The sequence below is a fragment of the Coffea eugenioides genome, chromosome 6 (genome assembly GCF_003713205.1).
Source record: "Coffea eugenioides isolate CCC68of chromosome 6, Ceug_1.0, whole genome shotgun sequence".
Classification (NCBI taxonomy): Eukaryota; Viridiplantae; Streptophyta; class Magnoliopsida; order Gentianales; family Rubiaceae; genus Coffea; species Coffea eugenioides.
The window spans coordinates 55,094,451-55,118,620 of NC_040040.1; the positions used below are offsets into that span (position 1 = coordinate 55,094,451).

Below are 24,170 nucleotides of genomic sequence, written 5' to 3' on the forward strand. Positions count from 1 at the left end.
CCAAGAAGCTACCACCGCTCTAACCTCAGTGCTGATGGGTTGCAAGATGATAGGAGTAGCTTTTTCTTCCTTAGTGAAAATTCTCTTGTTTCTCTCTTCCAATATATGATAGACACAAGATGCAAGAGACGACCTGACTATTTAATCAAGAAAATTTTTCCTAACATAAGTGTAATACTCATGACCACGTTTACTTTATTTCATGGGTTAATTAGTGAAGGTTATATAATCTTGGAGGTTTATGTGATTAAGTTTAGAAGTTGGGGGACTAATTAATAATTTGAGCAAGTTTTTATATCGGAAGAATTTTGAGTTGGGGCGGGGGATGGCAACGGGGCGGGGGACCCCTCCCCCGCCCCCCGCCCCGTTGCCTATTAGTTCCCCCCGTCCCCCGCCTCCTGCTCCCTCCGCCCCGCCCCGCCCCCGCCCCGCTTGCCCCGCTTCCTCCGTGGGGGCACCCGCGGGGTTAATAAAATTTTATTATAATTAAATTTTAATAAATAATCAAATACTAAAATATCAACACATCATCAAATTATTATTCATTGTAATTTTACAATTGAAACTCATAAAAACAATCAAACAGAAGTTATTTGAATACAATCCAATATGATGAAATAAATATAACTAAAATAGTCAAGTTTTCACTTTTAGTACAAATGCAATCACTAATTCATTATTGTGTTTGTACTTTTTTTTTGAGAAAAAAGTGTTATTCTATTAAGTGTAATTAGAAATTTAGTATAAATATATTAGTAAATTTAGTAGAACTAATTAATAAATTCTATTAGTAGACATGTATAATTATTCATATAATTGATAATATCAATTATATTACATAAACTAATATACATTATATAATACATCTAACTAATAATATCATTATCATAAGTTTATAACTAATTAACTTACATATTATATATAATTATATATATATTTATATATATATATTTTTTGTTTGCGGGTGGCGGGGCGGGGGTATACTCCCCCGCCCCCCGCCCGTTTCTAAGCGGGGGGGAAAAATTCCCCCCCGCCCCCGCCCCAACCCCCGCCCCCATTGCCATCCCTAGTTGGACCTCACTTTACTCTTCCTAACTAGAGGAGTCAAAATAGGTGACTTGGACGGGTTTGGGTTGGGTAAAATGGGTAATGGGTATAAGTGAGTCAATCCATTTATACCCATTTAATTAGATGAGTATAAATGGGTAAGTTAAAAAATGAATTGGATAACCCAATTACCCATTTAGAACCCATTTATTTTACTTTTTTGTAAACTCATTTAAATTCATTTTTTGCAAACTAAGTTATCGATTTATACCACTCTTTGCACCCATCATTAGTTTTAAATATTTACTCATAATGTTCAATAAGCCTAATTATCAATTTTTTTCCTATCCATACTCTATGTCGCAAAATTATATACTATTTAATAATTGAATAATAAGAATATAAAATTTTGAATTAAGTACTATAAAAATTAACATAAAAGCTTAATCCAAAAATTTTGACCTAATATTTTTTTCATGTGTAAATTTAAAATTTCATTTTGGAAAGATAGGAAAAGAGGCTAAAACTTATCATAAATTGGTAATGCTAAAAAATGAGTCAGTTAACAAACTAAGAGAAAATAAAATGATAAAATAAAATCAACAAATAATAATAATAATAATAGTAATAAAACAAAAGTAGTTACCATCATAACAAAATGAAAAATTTGAAAAAAAAAAAGGTGGGGGAAGAGAGGAGATTTGGGGGAAAACAATTTTAAATGAGTTACTTGGGATTGATGGGTTATCCAATAATACCCATTTAATAAATGGATATTATTAGGTAATCTTTTTATACCCATATGCAAAAACTTAAAATACCCATACTCATCTATTCATGGACGGGTATGGATAAATTTAATTAAATAAATTAATTTGCCACCTATATTTCTAACCCTTCCTACTATTTCTCTCCAAAAGAGTTAGAACAAATGACGTGCTTGGGGTTCACTCTTCTTTTTTTTCAATGTAAGTCGGAGATTTCGAATTCGCGATATCTCATTTACACTTATTTCCTAATATCACCCAATCCATTCCTCCTCCTAGGTACTTGAGGTTTCACTATTGACGTCTCTAATGGGTCTTTTGCTTATTTGTTATTTTGTTGGTTATTTTAGTGGGACCATGAGATGATTTTAGAAATTTTGCGAGGAAATGATTAGTTGATAAAATACTATGATTTTTGTCCAAGCTTATTTTAGACTTGGAATCCTAATCAAAAGTGAAATGGGAAAATGAGTGAAAATCTTGAAATTTGGATGAATTCTTATTAATGCTTTGAGATGGCCGCTTTGAGTATGTAAGTCCCACGGTTTGGACCTTGGTGATGGGCTCCAGTGTCAGGCCGATTCGTTCCTAGTTCCAATTTCTTCATTTCCCTGTTCTATGTCCGAAAATATTTCTTCTGCTCTTGTCAGTACGGGACTGAATTGTAATTGCAATATTGATAATTTACTCCATTATTAACAATTAGAAATTAAATTAGGGTCTCGCTTTCACAGGTACGAAAGACGTGTACCACAGGAATTACCTAAGTTAAGTTAGGTATTGATTCATTTTCACTAAGGTAAGCAGTTTTAGCACTCTCTAATAAATAAAATAGTTTTAAATGCCTATGTTAATATGAAATTCAGCATGAGTAGAGATACTTATAATTCTTTTGACATGTGAACTAATATGATAAGAATGTATATGAATATTTATGGAACTTAGATGCTACATTTGTTTCGCACTTTGAACTCATGATTTCTTGTTTACTATCATTAGAACTAATTACCTAGTGGGAAATGCTGGCCTTGCTGCAGGGTAACAAAATGTCACGATCAAAAGGTACTTCGTGAGGGCAACAAGTGCTTAATGTCCTTTGTTCCTGAGCTGAGACATTTGTTTTAAGAGTACTCCTACGCCCTTCATTTTCAAGCCTAATATGTCACCTCTTTCTCTAAGGTCAAAACTTTTTAAAATGTTGTATTCGTGCAACACATATCAAGAAAGTTTATCGGAACAACTGAAGTTTAGATCCTTTTAGAACGGTTTATCATTACAACACAAGTAGCTTCCTATCCCCAGCAATCGAGTTTCCTCTCCAAAGCTTAGGCACAATGACTGACTTTTTGTAATCAAATCATATGAACACTGAAACAATGATAGTAGCAATCAATAACAGTTAACATATCCATAATTCAAGAGAAGGTGCCAATGGTTGTTACTTAGGCCCTGTTTGATAATCTCATTCAGCACTGAAACTTAATGGATTTTCAGACACGTTTATTGAAAAACTGAAGTTTAGATCTTTTCAGAACGGTTTATCATTATGACACAAAGTAGCTCCCTATGGCCAGCAATTCCATTTTCCTCTCCACTCTCTTGAAAGCAATGACTGACTTTTGTAATCAAATCATATGAACTCAGAGACAATGACAGTAGCAATCAATAATAGTTAACCTATCCATAATTCAAGAGAAGGTGCCAATGGTTGTGCTTAATGTCGTGATGCTTCTTACGTACTTGAATTCTTCAACACGAAAAAACCTCAACTTAAATAACTGAACCATAAAGAAGGAGGTACAAGAAGAAATACTAGTTCTCTTCTTCATGATTATTTGAAAAGTATATCAGCTAAACCGTGAAGCATTCGCCTCCACTTACTCAAGCAGGCAGTATCCAGGAAATGTCTTATTCTGCACGTTGATGTAAAGGAACGACATGTTTCAAAGGAAAAATCCAAGGATAAGGAAAAATGGCTACGAGGCTATAAACTAACAATTTGACTAGTAACAGCAACACTATTGGAAAGGATCGATCTTACGAATTTGGAGGAAATATTTAGATATACTGCTCACTGTTTTAGATAACATAATAGTTTAAGAAAAAAATATGTGTTGGAGCTCAATTGTAGAAATTATTATGTTAAACTCAAATATTGATGCCGGTATTACTACTATATATGAAGCATATATCAAGGTGCTACCCTTCAGTTTATTGATACCAAACTGATATTTCAGTTTGCCATGTTATCTGGTACTAGGTGGCATATTTGAGAGTTTGAAAGACAAATCCACTAGACAAAGATTTCATTGAAAGCGCGAGTTCTACTCAGTCATCTATCTGCTCTATTTCTAAAGCAACAGAGCTACATAGGGGCGCCGTTGACTCGTCAGAAGAACTACTATTGCTGCTTCTTTGCATGGATATGGGTGAATCCGGAGGGTAAAACAACGGTTTAGGAGGCAACTTTTGACCACTAGCATCACCTTCAAGCATTTCTAAGACTTCTCTCATTGAAGGACGATCCTCAGGTGTCATCTGTATGCACCACAAGGCAATCAAAATCAATTTTCGTGTAATTGTCTTTTCTTCTTCAGTTGCATGATCTCCGATTTCCATTTCCTCCACCTGATCGAATTTGTCATATATCCATGAAGGGAAGTATATTTGACTTGAATGCTCGGCATGCGCATCCACATTTCTCCTCCTTCCCGCCATCTCCATTAGTAACATTCCATAGCTGTAAACGTCTGCCTTGTTTGAGATTCTTCCAATCTTTTTGTAGAACAGTTCCGGGGCCATGTAACCTAATGTTCCTCTTACGGCAGTAAGAGTTGCAATACTCTTTTGCATCGGGTAAAGTTTTGCAAGTCCGAAGTCCGAAACTTTTGGAACAAAGTTCTCATCGAGTAAGATGTTATGCGGTTTAATATCGAAATGCAGAATTTGCATATCACACCCCTGATGCAAGTATTCAATGCCACGAGCAACCCCCTTTGCAATCTCACAAACTTGTTTCCAACTCAATGGAGAACCATTCTGACAATTTGAGAAAATTAACTTGTCCAGAGAGCCGTTTGGCATGTAATCATACACTAGAGCATGTTTTGAGCAGACGGGATACTCTGTCCAATTTTCTGTGTCCAATTTCCTGTCCAACACAAAACTACGTAGTTCCACTTATTCTTGTGGCTGACGTGGCACATAAAAATAAATGCCTGTTTGGCTCCATTATACTTTTGGATCTCTCTTCTTTTTTGGATTATTCTTTCCGTTAGGCCCAGCTGCAAATTTTGCTTTGTACTTCCAAGGATTTGATTGTCTCTCTGTATGTCTCAAATTTTGCTATGTCTTTCCGTTAGGCTAGTGGTTTGCTTTGGAGGAATTCACGGTGAATGGTTACAATTTGACAGGGCTGTTGCTTGGTGCTTGAGCCAAACAGACATTTATTTTTATGTGCCACGTCAGCCACAAGAATAAGTGGAACTACGTAGTTTTGTGTTGGACAGGAAATTGGACACAGAAAATTGGACAGAGGATCCCGTCTGTGTTTTGAGGCAGTAACACAATATCCCACTAATCGAACAACATTAACATGGTGTATCCTTCCAATAGTTGCAACTTCATTGATGAACTCTTGTCCATTAGCTTTTGATTTGTTCAGCATCTTGACAGCAACTGCACCTCCACTGCGCAATTTGCCTTTGTAAACCAAGCCATAGCCTCCTTCACCTAGTTTCTCCTCAAAATTTTTTGTCATTGTCTTTATTTCTTTGTATGAGTACCTAATGGGCATGAGGCTGTTGTTTGCTTGTAGGAAATCTTCTATTGTATCATACCTCGATAAATGCCTCCGACGACACCGATAAAGGAGGAAAGCAAACAAGAGGATAATGCCGATGACATGTTTTGCGGCAATGGAAGAACAAAACAATGATTGACTGACTTCTAGTATGTTCCAATAGATAGAGTTTTCAACTACAAATCAGATGCCTTACCCGAAACAAAGCCACCAATATCATCTGCTTATAAAAGAAAAGTTAAAGGATTATAATGGAAATATTGAAATAGAAAGAATCTGATTGATTAAAGAATGGATTTTCTGTTGATCAAAGAAATCAGATTACTCACATTTATATCCATATTCAAATGAGCCGATGACATGTCGGTAGACGTGACTGTAGACTTCTGCCCATTTGAGAGCCACATCGCCTAAGTACAAAAGTCAACGTCAATGTCCAATTGGATGCTGAAAATCAACTTTTATTAATTGCTGCTATTCACACTCTGGTGCGTACAAGTTTCAAATTACTACGGCAATAAAAAAAAATAGTTTCAAATGACAATAAATTCAAAGGATGTTTGTTTTGGTTTAAAGTGAAAATTCAATAATTGATATGTTTGTTGGGATCATAAAACAAATAAGCTTTTTCAAAAAGTCAACCCATCCTCCTGTCTAAAATCCCAATATTCTAATTTGACTATGTTCCTATATATTTTTGTTTGCTAAAAAAGATTTGCAGCAACAAATAAAGACAAAATAGCAGCAGGTTTCTGATTCCCCAAAAAATAAAAAGAAAAAAAGAAAAAGAAAAAAGTCACATCATCAGTTTTTGAATTAAACAGATGATCTAGAGGGAATTGAGGTAGGTGCGGTTGTGTACATTTACAGCATGAATACTGTATTTTATTAGTTGCTATTGATTGGGACATCAAATGTTATAAGAACTAAACAAACTGGACATACTCATACCGAACAAAAAAGTGCCTGCCCCACGTTCGACTTAGCAAGAAAATAAGATCCTAATTCTTTTCAGTTAATGCCATATGTAAAGAAATCAAGGATAAGCATTTATTTGGTTGTTCTATAATTTTAAAAAAAAAAAAAAAGAAAGAAAGAAAGATGAAAAGCAGTATACGGTAACTTAAAATCTTCCAATATACATTAATTTGGCATTAATTCCCCAAAAACATATGCCATATGAAAAGCCGTAGTACTCAATCATCAATTACGATGTTAATAAATCTTCAAATTAGTGTACTTACAAAAAAGAGATCTCCTCCTGCGGGGCTCCTGCGGGCCACTGTACCAACTGAGCTCAAGGCCATTAGACAGAAGATTGTGGATGTCTTGAAACGAAATATCCCCTGCTGTTACATCAGGGAGACACCGCAGGTCTACAGGAACCTTCTTATAGACAGTGCACGACTCTTTAATATCAGATGCCACCACACTTTCACCAACCACAACATAGCTGTAATAACCGGGTGGAGCTTTCATTTTTGAAAAATGATTTGCAGTGACATTACAGGAAGCAGTGTCTACGTAAAGAGGATGATATTTCAATTTCACCGGATTTTTACAGCTCACAAAGACCAACCAACCAGTATCAGGACCAATCTCCATGTCAAAATAGAAGTTGTGGTAGTAAAATGGGTAGACTGGCAGAGTAGAACAGTTGTTCTTTTGCACCCCAGGATCAAATATACGAAGTGTCTGTTGCTCATAGTCAATACTGTTTAGCTCCACAGAAAAGTTATATTGTTGTCTCTCCAGATAGGAACCAACACTCAAGGATAGAACAGTTCGATCATTTTCACAAGAGAATTCAATAACGTCAGGGCACAAATCTGGATCATCACCACTAAATTGAAAGGGGCACTTTAAATTGATGCCGGTAACCCCGCAGGTGGATGGGCTATGGTCACAGCTGGTGTCTTTGGAATGGCTCTGACAATTGTTATCAAAATAAGAATATTTGATATGCAGCAGCCAGCCGTAAATCAAGATTAGAGACAACAAAACTACCAAAATGTGAAGTTGAAGCATACTTCTTATACACCGACCGAGTGAATTAGAAAAAAAAAGAAGCCGGATATATATAGGAAACGGAGAAGGGGCTCTTTACTTGGCAAACAGAATAGGACTTGAGGTCTCAAAAAGGCAAAATTAATTTATTGAATATCTCTTTCAGAACTGGGCCTTATTGCCAATGAGTTAGACATAACTCCTCATTTTGAGTTGGATATAAATTTAAACAATAAATATATGATAAAATCATTTTTCTTTACAAAATAATATGTAGTGCACGATTATGGGATCAATAGCTATTGATAGTTGATCGATTATTTTTCTTTGATTATATATTCTAAAATTAGGATTATTAACTTTTTTTTGATATTCTTCTTCTGCATCTAACTGCAGATTTTATCAATAGTCAAAAAAATTAAAATATGAATCTATTAAAGACTATATTTACCTAATTCTCATTATCCTTACCAATCGCTTTAACCAAATTTTGCAAAATTTCACAGCGAATGAAAAAGATTTTGGCAGCGAATGAAAAAGTCTATTACAAGTCTAATTTGAACTCCTTTCTCTTGTTGTTGTTTTGTATGAAAAAGATATTTTTCTTATTAGCCTTTATTGATATGATGGTAACATGAAAATGAAGAGACATTATACATTTTCATTCATTATTTGTTCATGAAAATACAAGAAAATATGTAGCAAATTAAATTCAAGGAAATAAATTGATCTGCCAACCTAGATGTGGCCATTCACTATCCATATCAAAGTTCCAAACTAGAATTTTTTTTTTTCATTTTTTTCTTCCTTAAGGGAGTCCAGTCTAGACTTTTGATGATTTCTTTTAAGCAGTCCAACATAGATTTATAAATAAAGACTTTAAAAAGAAGAAAATTAGTCAGTTAGTGAGTCTACTAATACATAAGTTATATTGTAAATTCAGAGCCACATCATTATGGTGATGCATGATGAACTAAAAATAGTTATAAGAAATGATCTTTATTTTAATGAAAAACACAAACAATATTATGATAGCTAGTGTATTCGATAAAAGAATAAAAAGATATCTGATGAGAAGCTAATTAGTTCACTTGAAATATCAAGATCAGGTTTAGAAAATGGTTCACTCGTTCTTTTCCTCTTTATAATTTTTGGGGCCCTAGAATTGAATGGAGTATTGAATAATTTGAGCATATTCCACATTTGAGCGTTTTAAATTTCCAACAGCATCAGACCAGTTAATGTTTCGCAGAATAGTCTCTTTTTTTTTTTTTCTTGTAAGTCCCAATTGATGGTAACATGAAAATCAAGTCGAGTAAATCCAAAAAATTTAAAAGAGAAAAAATCTCTAGACCTAGATGCCATCTTCCACAATTCACACCTAAATGCCTAATTGTGTATTTCAAAAGAACTTGTCCTACATTGAAAAATCAAAAAGAATTTCAATCGTTATATAATACTTAGTTTCTCAATTAAGAAACCTGAACAATTATCAACTAATACGTATGATGGGTTCCTAAACCCGGGTTTTCTTGTTCCGTTTCATAAAAGATGTCAAAGTCATTGTCGCGTTTTGATGCAGGCATTAATTAGTCAAGTCGTTCTTTCATCTATCAATTTCGGGGTCCAACTATAGGTGGTTATATGTAATTTTTCCAACTTTATTCTTGTTACACACCATCTAAGTGGAAAACTTTCTAATAGTGTATTGTAATAGTACCACTGGAAATTCTCATAATGTATTTTTAGCATAACAAATGATGCACTTCAATTCTCCACATCTTATACTTGAAAAACTTTTGTTCTTCAAAGTCACCCTAAATCGCATTCCCATTTAACAAAGAATATGTACATCACTCCTTAAGGCTTACACACCGCATCATCAACATTAAAAGCAGAAGGCTTACACACCGCATCATGAACATCACTCCTTAACATGACTCGGCAAAGTCATCACCGTCTCGGACCCTTCCGATACGATACCGGGATGATACGATTCCGAGATACTCGACTAGCCGAGACGTCACCGTGAAGGGTTGAAACGACCGAGTCACACCGAATCACACCGAGTCATCCCGATTCAACTCGAATTTTTATTATTTTTACTAATTTTTTAATTATTTTTGTTTATCATATTTTTTACAATTTTTAGAATATTAAATATTTCAAAAATTCGCGTTTCGTCAAGACTGCGACTGATAGGTTGCAATTTTACTATTTATTTTACTATTAATTTCCCCTATTACCTGACTTGATGTGGATTAATTGCTGGATTCTACTTACTTTTCGTAATTTGCAGTTATTTCAGGGAGTAGATGAAAAATACCACGATCAATGCTTACTTTGACAGTCGTCAGGAAAAAAATTAAAATAGAAGGTTTGGAAGGGCATTTTTGGAAAACAAGGGACACGGCCCTTTTCGGTCATTTTGGCTGGAGTGCTCTTTTCCCTGGATCCGCCGCATAGGAGAAAGAGGAGGAGATAAAAACCAAGAAAGGAGAGCAGAGGAGGGGACGGCCGGCTTCCTTAGCTTTTCGTCCTGTAGCTTAGCTTTCACCTTTGACTTTTCTATAGAGAGCTTTGAGATATGGAGCTCACGTATGTCAAGAACAAGAGAAAAAAGACTTGAATCATGCTCTGTAATATTTTGATGTAGACTTTAGCTTTTCGTCTTGTAGTGGGTTTGCTTCCCTTGCATGTCAGGGACGGTCAGGAACATTGAATTCTCCTCTGTAGCTTCATTATCCTCCATCGCGCAAGCGAATTGCATTTTCCCAATTTCTGTGATAATGGCCGTGATTCTTGCTGCAATTTTCCATGGGCTTTGTCCATCGAACATGAACTAATTTCACCACGCTAGTCAAGGAGTAACGAAGGCTCTGATTTGCCTAAAAATTGTGAGATCGTTTTAATTTAATCTTTTCCTTTTATTTATTGGTATCCGCATATTTCCTGATTTCTATGCTCGTGGTTATTTAATTAATTGATTGTCTTGGATCCGGATAATTAATTGATTTGGTAACTTATCGTCAATTAGGGCATTAAATCCGTAATTGTTTAATTGTCATGAAATAGTGACAACTGGCAGGATTAGATTCGTGTCAGGGGGATACGCGGGCTAATCTGAAATAACTCTGGTTGGCAGTTATAACCTATTTATTGATAGATAATTGGAATTGCCTTTGCTTCGATGATCAATTAGGTGAACCATTGCTGAAGTTATTTCTTGGCTAGATCTTTAATTAATATTACTTTGATTTTGGTGAATTGCCATTTGACTTTTAGTTGCCTACTTTATTTTATCTTTAATTGTTTCCTTGCTTTAATTGAATTAGGCCTTTAATTATTGTTATTCTAAGTCCAGTGAATTGTGGTTTAATTCCTAATTAGTTATTTATTTTTATTTTCTTATTTGAATTTATTTAATTATCGTCGTTCCTACCAAATCACCCCTCTGTGTTACCTTGGATTCTTAAGAAACAAATATACTCAGTCCCTGTGAATACGACCCTACTTGCCCTGTCTACAAGTTCATAATTATTTGTGAAAAGAAATAACCAATCCATTCGGGTATATCGGATCAAGCAAACTCTTCGGGAACAGGGTGAATCAAGTAACCCATTGCACACCTAGAGTCCCTGCTCCAGTACTTGGAATTGGGTTTTGGTCATTTTAACTGGCAATTAGACTTAATTTTATTATTGTGCAGGCATCGACACCCTGTCAGCGACTAATATGCCGAGACCGATGTGGAACGGTCCACGCCGCGACCACAACCGCAACAGCCACTTTGAACCATGCTCCTTAATGGTCAGTCCACATCAAAAGCCAGTTCAAACGTATGATTGCGCAATTTTCTGCAGTGGGGCAGTAACATGCAGCTATGGCCTACTTAGCAATTCTGCTCCACAAAAACCTATATAGTACTAGTAGAGTTGGCTCCGTTTGGATTAGCTGTTTTTCGGGTTGTTTTTAAAAAACAGCACTGTAGCATTTCGTTTTTGAAATACAAGTCCGTTTGGATTAGTTGTTTTTGAGATTGTTTTTCAAAAGCTATGGGTGTGTTTGGATCCCTTATTTTTGGGGCTGTTTTTGAAAAACTGTTTTTCACATTCCAAATGCTACAGTAAATGTGTATTTCCAAAACAATTCCAAAAACACCATATCCAAACATTATATAAAAAACAACTACATATGTATATTTCAATTATGTATATTATATATATTATATTAATATAAATTGAAATATATAAATTGAAAATTATATATATAGTATATATTATATAAATATTTATATACATTAATATTATACATAATATTATATATTATACATAATATAATATACATAATATGTAATATTGTATACATAAATGTGTAAATATTTATACATAATATATTATGTACATTATATTATAATATATACATTATTAATGTATAATATTATTATGTACATTATTGTGTATAATAATGTATAATAATGTTAGGTATAATATATAATATACATAATATGTAATAATGTAATAATGTATATTATGTATAATATATTATATTATGTATATTATATTATATATATAAAATATTATGTATATTATACAAATTGAAAATTATATATTATATATAATATAATACATTTATATATTTTTTAGCGAATATATAAATATATTTATTTATAAATATTTATAAATGTATTATAAATGCATAAATATATATAAAAATAAAATTATAAAAATTATAAATTATAAAAATACCCAAAAATATGTTTTAAAAATACCTCTAAAAATAATCCAAAAAATATCTACAGTAAAAGCTTTTCATATTCAATTTATAGTTGAAATCCAAACCCTAGACGAGCACTAGCGCTATTACAATTACAAAGTCTAATTACAAAGTCAAAAGATCTAGACAAAATCCATCCGGTCCCAGTTACTCGCACATGCTTACACCTCCCGTAAGAAAAACAAAACTAATAGAATGAGTCATAACTCAGTGAGCTTCAAAATAAAATATGCAAACAAAGTATCAATCCCAAAGCAAGTAATAAAGCGATAACTAAACAAATCAATAATAGGTAAGCAGGAACAAGTAGCACATTCAGATGGAAGGATACTTTTCTCCCACATTGGCCACTTAACTCGTAACCGTTGACACTCCGTCAACCTTGGAATACACTATCAAGTCCAGTAGATCACCACTTCACACTATCTCCGACCATCGATCATCTCCCTTACAGGGCCCGCACGCCAATCAAGTACAAATGGCATAATACTCGAGTATACCAAGGCTAATAACAAGATACAAGATCCATGGTTCATCGATCCTCGATCAAACCCTTGTTGGCTCGATTTGACCAACTAGCCGATAGGGATGGGATCCCAAAGCAAGTATAGTCGGTGAGATGACAACTCCAATCGAATTTCAAGTCATGCACAAATATAACGGTTCACAAGTAAACAAGTCGACAAGAATTCAAGCAAGTTTGGTCCAGTGCAATAAAGTACATACTCGCCTTTTCAATATCAAATCAAGATATGTAGTAAAAAGTCACATAGTCCAAATCATGCAGTTGAATACTCACCAAATGAATTACTGCTTGTCAACGTCAAGCTCAAACCCTATACCCTGGTCACTCTCGATATCTATGAGTGAATATTATATAGCAAGTTGCAATCAAACAGCGTTTCAAAATGCCCAACTTTTCTTGTCAATATCAAAGGAAAATTCATGTAAATGTAACCCATAAGGCTTAGCAAAACATATGTGAGGTATGCTCACAACTTTGGAAGAAAAGCAATTAGAACTTTCAAATTTAAAACCGGATATAAGCTTCTAGAAAAACTTGCTTGAAGTAATTATTACTTCCCTCCTTGTGAAAATGCATGATTTTGGCACAAAAATCCAGCTTATGACACAAACAAGGCGGATTCAAACAACTTTGAGCAAGGCGAGTCCAAACCATCCTAAATTCACACCACAACCCTCATTTTTACTCACCTACGCTACAAGAAGGAAAACGGGCAGCATCTCCCCTGTTTTGCCTTAACTTTTCCATCCAATTTCAAAGCCAAATTTCATGGTACAACAACCCAAATCAAGTCCACAAGTTGTAAGGTAAAAGGGGTTCTTATACTAGGCCACAAAACTAACTACTTTAGGCATATCCTTGGCACATATTCATCATATACTCAAGCTGAAAAATTAAACCCTAGGCTGGAAATTTACAACTAAAGCTGAAAGATCCTATTTTGAAGCTAAAATTTCATACTAAAGTTAGAAATTCCCATGTTAAGACTAAAAGGGTATATCAAAGCTGAAAATAGCATCCCAAAGCTTGAAATTACATAGCAAAGCTGGAAAATAACAAACTACTACACAAAACTACAAAATCTTCCATACCACATACTACAAACAAGCCATAATCTCATTCAAATGCAAGATTAAAGAGAAAGAGTAGTTCCTTGCCAAGAGTACCTTCAAACCTTAAGATGAATAGCAAAATACAGCTTTCTTTTCCCCAAAAACACTCCACACCAAGGTCCTTCCTTCCTTGTTGCAACCTCCTATGGATTGGTTTAGGGTTTTAGGTTGATTTTCCCACAAAATCAAATTAGGAATCAAAATCAAATTTGAAGGAGTTTTTTCTCTTTTCTCTCTTCTCTCTCTTGGCCAAGAAGGAAAACAAATGAAGAGAGTTTTGTTCCACTAGATGATAAAGATGGAAGAAAGGTCTTGGTAAAAAATGACCTTGATTGCCAACACTTGGCATCCAACCATTTCTCTTCTTTTTTTCTTTTCCTCTATCTTTTCTTTCCTTAAATTCGGCCAACCTAGGGGCAAAGAAGGAAATAAAAAATAAAGAAAGTAAAGAAAGAAAAGTCTTGGTCAAGTGATGGCTTTAACCGGTGACAAGTGGCGCAAGTTGGTTCAAGCCTATCTCTTTGTCTCTCTTGTGTTTTTAATTTATGTTTCACTAATTCACTCTTAACACTTTTACTCACATAATTTCTCTTACTTAACACCCGTTCTTATCCACCAAATTTAGTGCATACACCTCACCAATTGATCACACTATTACACTGCAATACAAACCCTAGCATGCACCAACTATAAAAGTAAAAATAAAAACTCTCGACTCTATCGTTAAAAATAGTTACAAAAATTAAGGCAAGTAAATTAGTATTAAGGAAACTATAAATTAACTATCAAAAATAAGGAAAATTATAAGAAAATATAAAAGAATTTTCAAGTCCCCACAGTTGATTCGAAGGAGTTGATAGACAATGTGTAGTTTGGCACAGTTGGAACCAGCCGACTACAGGTTACGGAATGACTCATTTTGTCATAAAATTGAAGAGGTTAAAGCATACTTTGGAAGCATGGAATAGGGAGACTTTTGGGAATGTTTTCGACAATGTAGCTAAAGCTGAAGAAGATGTTAAATAGAAGGAGTTACAGCTAGAGAGGGAGGAAACTAGTGAAGCGTGCCTGCAATGGAGCCAAGCACATGCTTCTCTTCTGAAACACTTGGCGGATGAAGAGACTTTTTGGCAGCAGAAAGCTAGAGTTAAGTGGTTAAGGAGGGAGATGCAAACACAAGATATTTCCACTCTTCTCTGTTGGACAAGAGATCACAGCTTACTATTAGAAGAATTAAAAGCCTGAATGGAAACTACATTAAGGGTGATGACAACATTGGTACTGCGGTTGTGGATTTTTTCAAGTCCTTGTTAGCAGAGCCATCGTTAGTAAACAACCTGGCAGCTACGGAGTTGCTGAATCTGATTCTGCACTTATAACTTCTCAACAAAATAGCCAGCTTCTAAAGGAGGTCACTCTTACGGAAGCTAAAAGAGCAGTGTTTGACCTTGATGGTAATAGTACAGCTGGTTGTGACAGGTTTGCGGGTTGCTTTTACACTCATTGCAGGGATATAATTGCAAATGACGTTCTTCAAGCTGCTCAAGAATTTTTGTGTTGTCTTTCGCTCCCTAAGGGCATTGCAAGCACTTTGGTGATACTAATCCCAAAAAAGGAATCTCCAACGACATTTGCAGATTTCAGGCGAATCAGTCTGCGCACATTCATTAGCAAGGTGTTTACTAAAATTCTTTGTAATCGGTTAAAAAATGTTTTGCCCACTCTCGTCTCTCTAGAGTAGTCGACATTTGTCAATGGTAGAGAGATCTCGAATAACATCTTGCTTGCACAGGATGGTTAATTCGATTGATAAGCAGGTTTGGGGGCACAACGTTATATTCAAGCTTGACATAATGAAGGCGTTCGACTATGTCTCATGGGCTTTTTTGTCGATTTTGATGGATCGGTTTGGTTTTCATCCTCGTTTTATCTCCTTGATCATAAACAACCTATCCTCTGCTTGGTTCTCAATCCCTGTCAACTTTTTCCAGGCGAACCGTGGCTTGAAGCAAGGGATCCTCTTTCTCCTTTTCTTTTCATATTAGTGTCAGAGGTGCTGAGCCGGGGCTTGAAGAACTTGATCTATGTGGGATCAATGTAGCCGTTCGCATTGGGCCATGGTTGCATGCCAGTATCACACCTAACTTTCACTGATGATATTGTTAGTTTTTGTAGGGGAGATAGTCATTCAGTGAAGGCCTTAATGGATTTTTTGGAACTATACCAGAGTGGTTCGGGCCAGAAGATAAATAAGGAAAAGAGTTTTTGTGTGATGTCTTGCAAATGCCCAACGGCTAGGAAGCGGTTGATAGCTCGATGGACGGAGCTTCAGCAGAAAGATCTTCCCTTTGTTTACTTAGGGAGCAAACTTTTCAAAGGTAAAGGTAAGAAAGAGCACTTTCAACAAATTGTTGATAGGATGTGTGGGACGTAAGCTGGGTGGAAGAATAGGTTGCTATCTGTAGGGGGCCGATTAATTCTAATCAAGCACGTCCTGGCTGCTATTCCTTTGTATACGTTCACAGTTTTAGAACCGCCTAAAAGTATATTGTGCCAATTGGAGAAGATCATGTCCTCCTTTTTCTGGGGAGAAGTTGAAGAGCGAGATAAAAGACATTGGACAAAATGGAGTAACTTATGTAAACCAACACAGGAGAATGGGTTGGGGTTATGCCAGCTGGATGACACTGCAAAAGCTTTCGAATGCAAGCTATGGTGGAAGCTGGGGTCTTCAAACACTCTTTGGTCCCAATTCATGCTTTCTAAATATGCTTCAGTTGAGCATATAACTACAGCAGCGGTGAAGCCTTCAAGTTCCTATAATTGGAAGCGGATGTTACGGGTGCGTGATTCGGTGGAGAACAACCTGCAAATCTTGATAAGGGATGGTAGTGCCTCATTTTGGCATGACAGTTGGCTTGGTTCTGGTCCCCTTAGGGGCCAGAAGGGGAAAGTGCCTTTGCTGCACATTCGGGGTTTGTGACTTGCTGCATGATAATGTCTGGGATTTGAACCAAGTGGACTCAGCACTCACACAAGATGAAAAATTGCAAATTCTACGGTCTCAGCCTCAGCTTTCCCAGGGTAAGGATAAGCCGGTATGGCGCCCGTCTACAAATGGTACATTTCAGCTATCCTCAGCAATGGAAATGCTTCGGCAACCCTCAACCTCAATGGTCTCCAAGAGGTTGATTTGGAGTAGGAGGATACCGCTTAAGGTACCGATCTTCATGTGGAGATTGATCAACTTCATGCTGCCATTTCTAGATGTCCTAAAGCAATTTGGTTTCAATCTTCCTTCGAAGTGCTCGTTTTGTGATAATGAGGATAGTCTTACCCATTGTTTCCTTGGATGTTGATTGGCAGTGCAGGTGTGGGAGAAAATGGAACAGAAGTTGGGATTACATAAACCGCTATCAGATGACATTATGCTTCAATTGCAAAGTTGGTGGATCCAGTCCTCGGGGGGGGGGGGGGGGGTTCACTACTGGTTGAACTGACTCAGATAATCCCATTATTAATCTGTTGAGAGCTATGGAAATCTAGGAATAAAGCCATCTTTGAAGGATGTATGTTGACGGCTGACTATGTTTTTCGTCTAGTGCTTGAATTGCTACATTTCATTTCCTTGACTCACCCCTTTGTCTCAGACAGTTGCAATGGAATGGAGCCTCGACGGATGGGATTGTTACATGTCTCCAAGTGTTCTAAGCCCACAAAATGCTTAACTCTAGCTTGGTCGCTACCTACACAGCCATTTGTGAAACTGAATATTGATGGCGCCTCGATTGGGAATCCAGAGAACTCGGGCGGGGTGGGATTGTTAGAGACTCAAGTGGCCAAGTCTTAGCTGCTTTTTCTTCATACTATGGGTATCAAACTAATATGAAAGCTGAAGCTACGGTGCTCTTCGAAGGTCTGCAATTATGTTTAGCCTTGGGCTGTAGTCATGTGGTGGTAGAAATGGACTCTCTAGTCTTGCTGAACATTGTTAAAGGCTTGCAAAGCTGGCCGTGGAGAATCGATGCAGAGGTTATGAGGATTCAGAATTTACTAAACAAGGCAGTATTCACCCTAACACATTGCTACAGAGAGATTAATATAGCAGCGGATGACCTTGAAAGACAAGCTGCACAATCACGAAAGTCGGGTACCTTCAACGTTTCTTCACTACCGTCGCGGACTATGGGGATTAAGTGCTTGGATTCAAGGCAATTCCAGTATCTCAGACACGTTAGGAAGTAACTTCCACGCTTGGTTTCTTCGTTTTAGCTTCTCCTCCTTTGTAATTTAATTTCTGAAGTTCAATACAATTAAATAATTTAGAAAAAAAGAATGTGAAGAAGATTATCAGACTTTCCCCAATTAATATCTTATGTTGTTTTTATTCTTGGTTCCTACAATTCTATGCTTCTCTTTACTTTGTTCTTTTTCCACACGGAGATGGCAAACCAAGTTGAATATAGACATGGAATCTTTTTTATTTATTGATGGAAGGAAATTCTTATCAGACAATTTCTGTCAGATTTTGTAGTATTTGCATTTCCAAGCAATTTCATACTGGACTCCATATCCATTGATACTTAGGACAAAGATGCATTTATTTTATTGTATAGAAAAATTCTACTGAGTGATGGAAAATGTAGCTGGGGTAATTCACTAAAATGTACTTGTAGCTAATACTCTAACCATTCTTCACCGGTAAAACCAACAAGCGGAATGATCAGCAAGTGCTAATATAGTGAGTATTGGTGTACAAAGTTACAAGTTACAGATAACTCTTTGTGGCTTCTAATTTTCAAAAAAAAAAAAAATCAACTGCAAATTATGATGAGCTTGACATGATAAAATTAACTAATTGGGTTATTGATTTAAAATATATTTTAGTTCCACACTAGTCTAGAGTATTTCTTGGCTACAGAGTTGTGCGTTTGTTCTGTTGACTCTTCAGAGCATTTCGAAAATTTCTGTCATTGAAGGACGGTCATTTGGGGTCATTTGGACGCACCACAGTGCTTTCAAAACTAATTTCCTCGCAATTCCATTTTCTTCTTCTTGGTTGAACTTCCTTGTCCTCCTCTTTGTTGAAATTTCCTCTTTGTATTATTATAACATTTATGGTTGATAATTGTCACAGGAAGATTAATCAACTTCTAGAATACCAACAAGCATACTTTTCTTGTTGGGCTCCATTGATGGCCTAGTCTTTCTGTTGTTATTGCTGTGTAAGAAAATTAAAATAACATTTGCTCTGTTAGGCAGCAATGGACCGTAACATGAAAATTTGGTTGTGCAGAAAAATCCAACAGAATCTATAGCAAACGGATATAGCTATTAATTGGGGATGTCAACTTGAAAATGCTTTTCACTTGCTGCTTTAAAGCGAATTCTTACAGCACAAATTATCATAAAAAGGAGGTTCAAGTGAATGTTTTTCGACGTATTTAGAAAATATTAGAAATAGTTTTACAGAATATTGGAAGCTACTGTCACAATTTCCATTGTGTGGTACTTCAACAAAACTATTGTATGAACCCGGACAACAAAAAGTAAATTAAGTCAAGGGAGACTTTTTGAGTACCAAGCAAAGCTATTGAGAATTCAGAGGGAGCTAAACTACCATCCGAACTGTTTCACGAAATCCTGAGACAGGAAATGCAGGCAAGGGAGACTAAAACTACCAAAATCTGCAATTGTAACATATTAATGACCGCTGAGTAATTGATTATGCGTGCAGATACTAAAATCCGCAGGTCTGTTTTTGAGTGAAGTCTTGTAACTCTGTACTTGGACGGTTTAGTTCATGATCAGCAGAATGTGGTCCTGAAGAGACCAAGACTCATGGGGTGGACTTCACCAATTGGCATGTTACAGTCAATTACATTTATTGAATCTCTGCTGTTGCAGGAGGAGCCACATACTTTAATTGGCTGCTCAACATGGCCCAGATTGATATATTAAAAAAAAAAAGGCTCAGGATTAACTAAAGCAAGTTGACTTCGAAATTTTTTTTTTGAGAGTTGACTTGGAAATACATTTTTAATAAACTTTTAGAATACCAGCAAGCATACTTTTCCTGTTGGGCTCCATTGATGGTAGTTAAGACGGGTAAATGCATTTAAAATGAAGTCCTTTTAGTCCGTTTAAAACTAAGGAGACTTGGCTACGGAGCTGGAACTTGTTTTAACACGGTTCATCAAGTTTGTGCTTACCTTGAAACCAACGGTGCAATTTCTTGAATCTATAAGGATAAAATTTTATGAAATGACCATGACTGTGATGTTAATGAGGGCATTGTTCTGGTAGTAAAATAAGTTGAAGAAAATGCAAAAGGGAAAAACATAAACAACAGACTTATGAAACTAATTGATTCCGGCAAGGGCAAATAAAACATTTTTGCAAATGTTGAATTGCCTGTCTCACAAATGGCCAATGTGCCAAGTTCAGGGCAAGTATACCTAGATTAAAAATTTTATGATATGACCATGAGTCATAAATACAAACTCCAAACTTTTACATGAATCATAAATTCGTGGTGTCTTCCCACAAGCTATATTTACTATGCGAAGTTGCAGAAAACTTCTTCCAAGATGGTACAATGTAATTCTGTATTGTGCCCACTGTCCACTGTCCACTGTCTGTAAATGGTTTGAGAAATCAAGCATAATCTGTTACTCTATCGCATGGTCCCTAAAAGACAAGTCCCAGCTCTGGGGCCAAATCTTCTTAATTAGCCCTTGGATTTTTGCTTTGAAGAAGCTGGTTAATAAAAATTGACTGTCATCAACTTTTATAAATCAATTCCAATTGCCAAGTCAAATCCTCCCCTAACCAGTCGTAGTTATAAATTTAAAAGAAAAAAGGTCTAATCAACAGAAACTGTTGTGAATGTTACTTCCAAATGCTAACTCGATCATAACTAGAAACTACTGTTGCACTAGTTACTTTGTGATGTATTATATTATTCTAGAGGAATTGAAGGAAGTGCAGCAAAAAAAAAAAAAAAAACTCATCAAAGTAGAATATGAGCTCAGGTCACTCAATGGTCGACTGTTGCAATTCACACAAGACTAGCTCTCTCTTTTTTCTCCTTACCCCACCATTACAAGTCATTATCAAAGCAATTTCCTGACAGATTCAAAACACAACTTAATGCATATCTGTTTGGAATCCTCTGTTTTTGGAATGTTTTTCAAAAACTAATTTTTCAAATGCAATAAAAATTTTTAAAAAATACTCTAAAAGGTAATCTAAAAATTAGTTTAAATTTTTTTAAAATTAAAAAAAAATATTTCAAAATATATTTTAGAAACTCTTCTACTCTTAAATATCCCAAAATATTTTCTAAAAATATTTCAAATTATACTCTAAAAACTCTGCTACAGCAAAGTTTTTCAAAAATATCCCAAAAAAAAACTAATCCAAACGGATCCCTCGGGGGTCAATGGGTTCGACCGGATCAGGTATCGACTCGGCCGAGCTCAGGGGTCAGGGGACAATAGGTTCGACCAAATTCGATCGGGGTTGAACCGGATGATGTCATAAATAAAAATTATTTAAAAATTAAAATATTGTATATAAAATACCTAAAAGTATGTTAATATTAATAAAGGTATATTCATATATATTTGATGTTTCAAATATATTTAACAAGAAAATACAAAGAAATTAAAACAATCAAATAGCAATTTATATTATTTAATGAACATTAACAAGTTTTGAATTAAAATTATGGATTTGATTGAAAAATAACATCAAATTAGGACAACATTTATAAAGTATGAAATATTTGAGGTATATTAATAAGTTTTAACAATTTAGGGGTCAAAACATAATATTGAAAAAGTTTAACCTTTTTTTAACAAATGCTTTGGTTGAACCGGTTTTTCCTATTTTTCCCGGTCAAACCCAACTTTTGACCGGATTTGATCAGGTTTTTAGTCTTCCCAGTTTTGAAGAACAACTCGGACCGGACACTTGACTGGTTCCCGTTTTGACTGATCGAACCGACCGGTCCGGTCCGAGTTAAAAAATATAGATGCAAAACACAGTCAGGCGTAGACTTGACTCCAAACTATTTATCTACACAGAGAAAACTGATCTCTCCATCAAACCTGAATTATAGTGATACAATCGTTTTACTACATTGTTATTATCACTTTATCCCTTTAATTATAGTGATACAATCACTTTAATCCTTAATATTATTTTCTAGACATTTTACCCCATTGTTAATGTAACTAGTATGTTCAAAAATTTTTAGATGTATTCACCCCTTTTTTGTATATAATTAAAAATAAAAAAAAATTGGAATGGTTTTATTCTTCCTTTTTTTCACTCTAAGAGTTTCAAAAACATAAAAATAAAAGAGTTTTATTAAATTTCTTTTTTCACACTTATTCATACTAAGAAAGGAAAAAGAAATAGGAGAGAAAGAGACAAAAAATTACATTTTGCGAAGAAAGAAAATAAGGAAGAATCTAATATTATCGTATTACTTCAACGTCATCGGGATTAGGATTGGAATTGGGTGGTAAACCGAAAAGTAAAGTAATTTTAAAATAATTAAAACATTGAATTCTTTCTTATTTGTATTTTTTAAAAAAAAAGAATTGAGTTCTCTCTCTTTCTCTGCCCCCTATCTTTCTAATTTTTTTCAATATTAATAAAATTGCCAAGAAGAAAGAAATTAATGTTTTGACTTTTTTGTCTTGATACTAAAAAGGAAAAAAGCCACTCTAAATTTTTTATTATTTTTATTATACAAAGAGGAGGCTACATTCTTCTAAAGTTTTTTAACTTCCTAAATTGGTTTAATAGTGGGATAAATTGCCTGAAAAATAACTTTATAGGGTAAATTAATAATGAAGCTATAGTTATATGAGGGTAAAATGATAACAATTTTAAGGGATATACAAGTCTTTTCATTTGAATTAACAGACTCCGTTAGGTTTGATCATTAGTGTTGAGAGTAAAGTAACTAAAAAGTAACGTTAAGAGAAAAATTCAAAGTAACACCAAACGTTAAGGGGATAAAGTAATAATAACCCTCAACTGCTAGATTTATTAAGTAGTTATTCAAGAAGTTAGTCTAGATTGTAATAAGATTTTTCATAAGTGATAGAGTCTATTATTGCCTGCCGCAGTTAAGGTTCTTTGCCAATTAAATTTGCAAAAAAAAGTCATTATGGAGAGAGATTTGCAATCAACAATAAATGACCGAGAGCTATGAGCTGATATTACGGTGATATTATTTTTCACTTGCCATAGCACTAGAACTGTTAATAGCGCTGAATCAAATTGACCGCTATATTTGTCCCACCCAAACTAGGGTTGAGCTTAATGTGAGATCAAGCAAGGTTCAATTTTTGGGCCTTTTACTGAAGCTCAATTTTAAAGTGGGTTGATCTTAGGCAATCCAAGCCCAGCCATATCAAGCTTGGCGGGTTAAGAAATCTAAAAGTTTTCAAAGTGAACCAAGTTTAGGATATGAAAGGTTCAGCCATATCTAGTCTCGGACCATTTGGTACAAATTCGGTTATTCAGTTATTTGAATTTGATTTTTTTGATTATTTCACTTGTAAAACTCTAAACTGTTTTCAATTTTGAATTAGGAATAACCGAATTCATTCGGTTACCAAATTGAATTCGGAAACGATCATGAAATCAGTCATAACCGAATTGGATAGTAATTTACACATAATTAAAATGGGACCCATTTGTGTAGTTGTATACACTTAGTCACTTATAATTTACTGATTATGTGTTGCATTACACTTACATTTATTCTTATTTTTTATATACTTTAAATGCTTTATTCACAAATAACTTGATTGCTTTCAATGGTGAAAGCTAATACATTAATATGTTGACATGTAATTCATATACATTAGCTTAGACTGCTTAATCATAGTGCTTAGTTGTCTACGTTTAAACAAGATTAGTAATTAGAGAACATTAATTCACATATTATTTATGTGATGTAATTTTAGAGTATACCAATACTTGCAAATTAAAGGTTACACATTTAAATATTTAATAATCCAAACATGAATGATGAACCAATATCTAAATTCTAATTATTAAATATGTGTAATATTTACTACTATACTTATACTTATTATCTAATTCTA

General features: G+C 34.9%; 1 protein-coding gene across 1 annotated transcript; it reads right to left on the minus strand.

Moving 5' to 3' along the window:
• Positions 1–4,142: 4,142 nt before the first annotated feature.
• On the minus strand, positions 4,143–9,561 carry LOC113774477 (rust resistance kinase Lr10-like). Its single transcript, XM_027319005.1, has 6 exons — positions 9,499–9,561; positions 6,861–7,545; positions 5,946–6,026; positions 5,813–5,836; positions 5,380–5,762; positions 4,143–4,937 (listed from the first exon to the last, which is right to left on the minus strand). The coding sequence occupies exons 1-6, from the start codon at positions 9,559–9,561 to the stop codon at positions 4,143–4,145; spliced, it is 2,031 nt and encodes a 676-aa protein (XP_027174806.1).
• Positions 9,562–24,170: the final 14,609 nt, after the last annotated feature.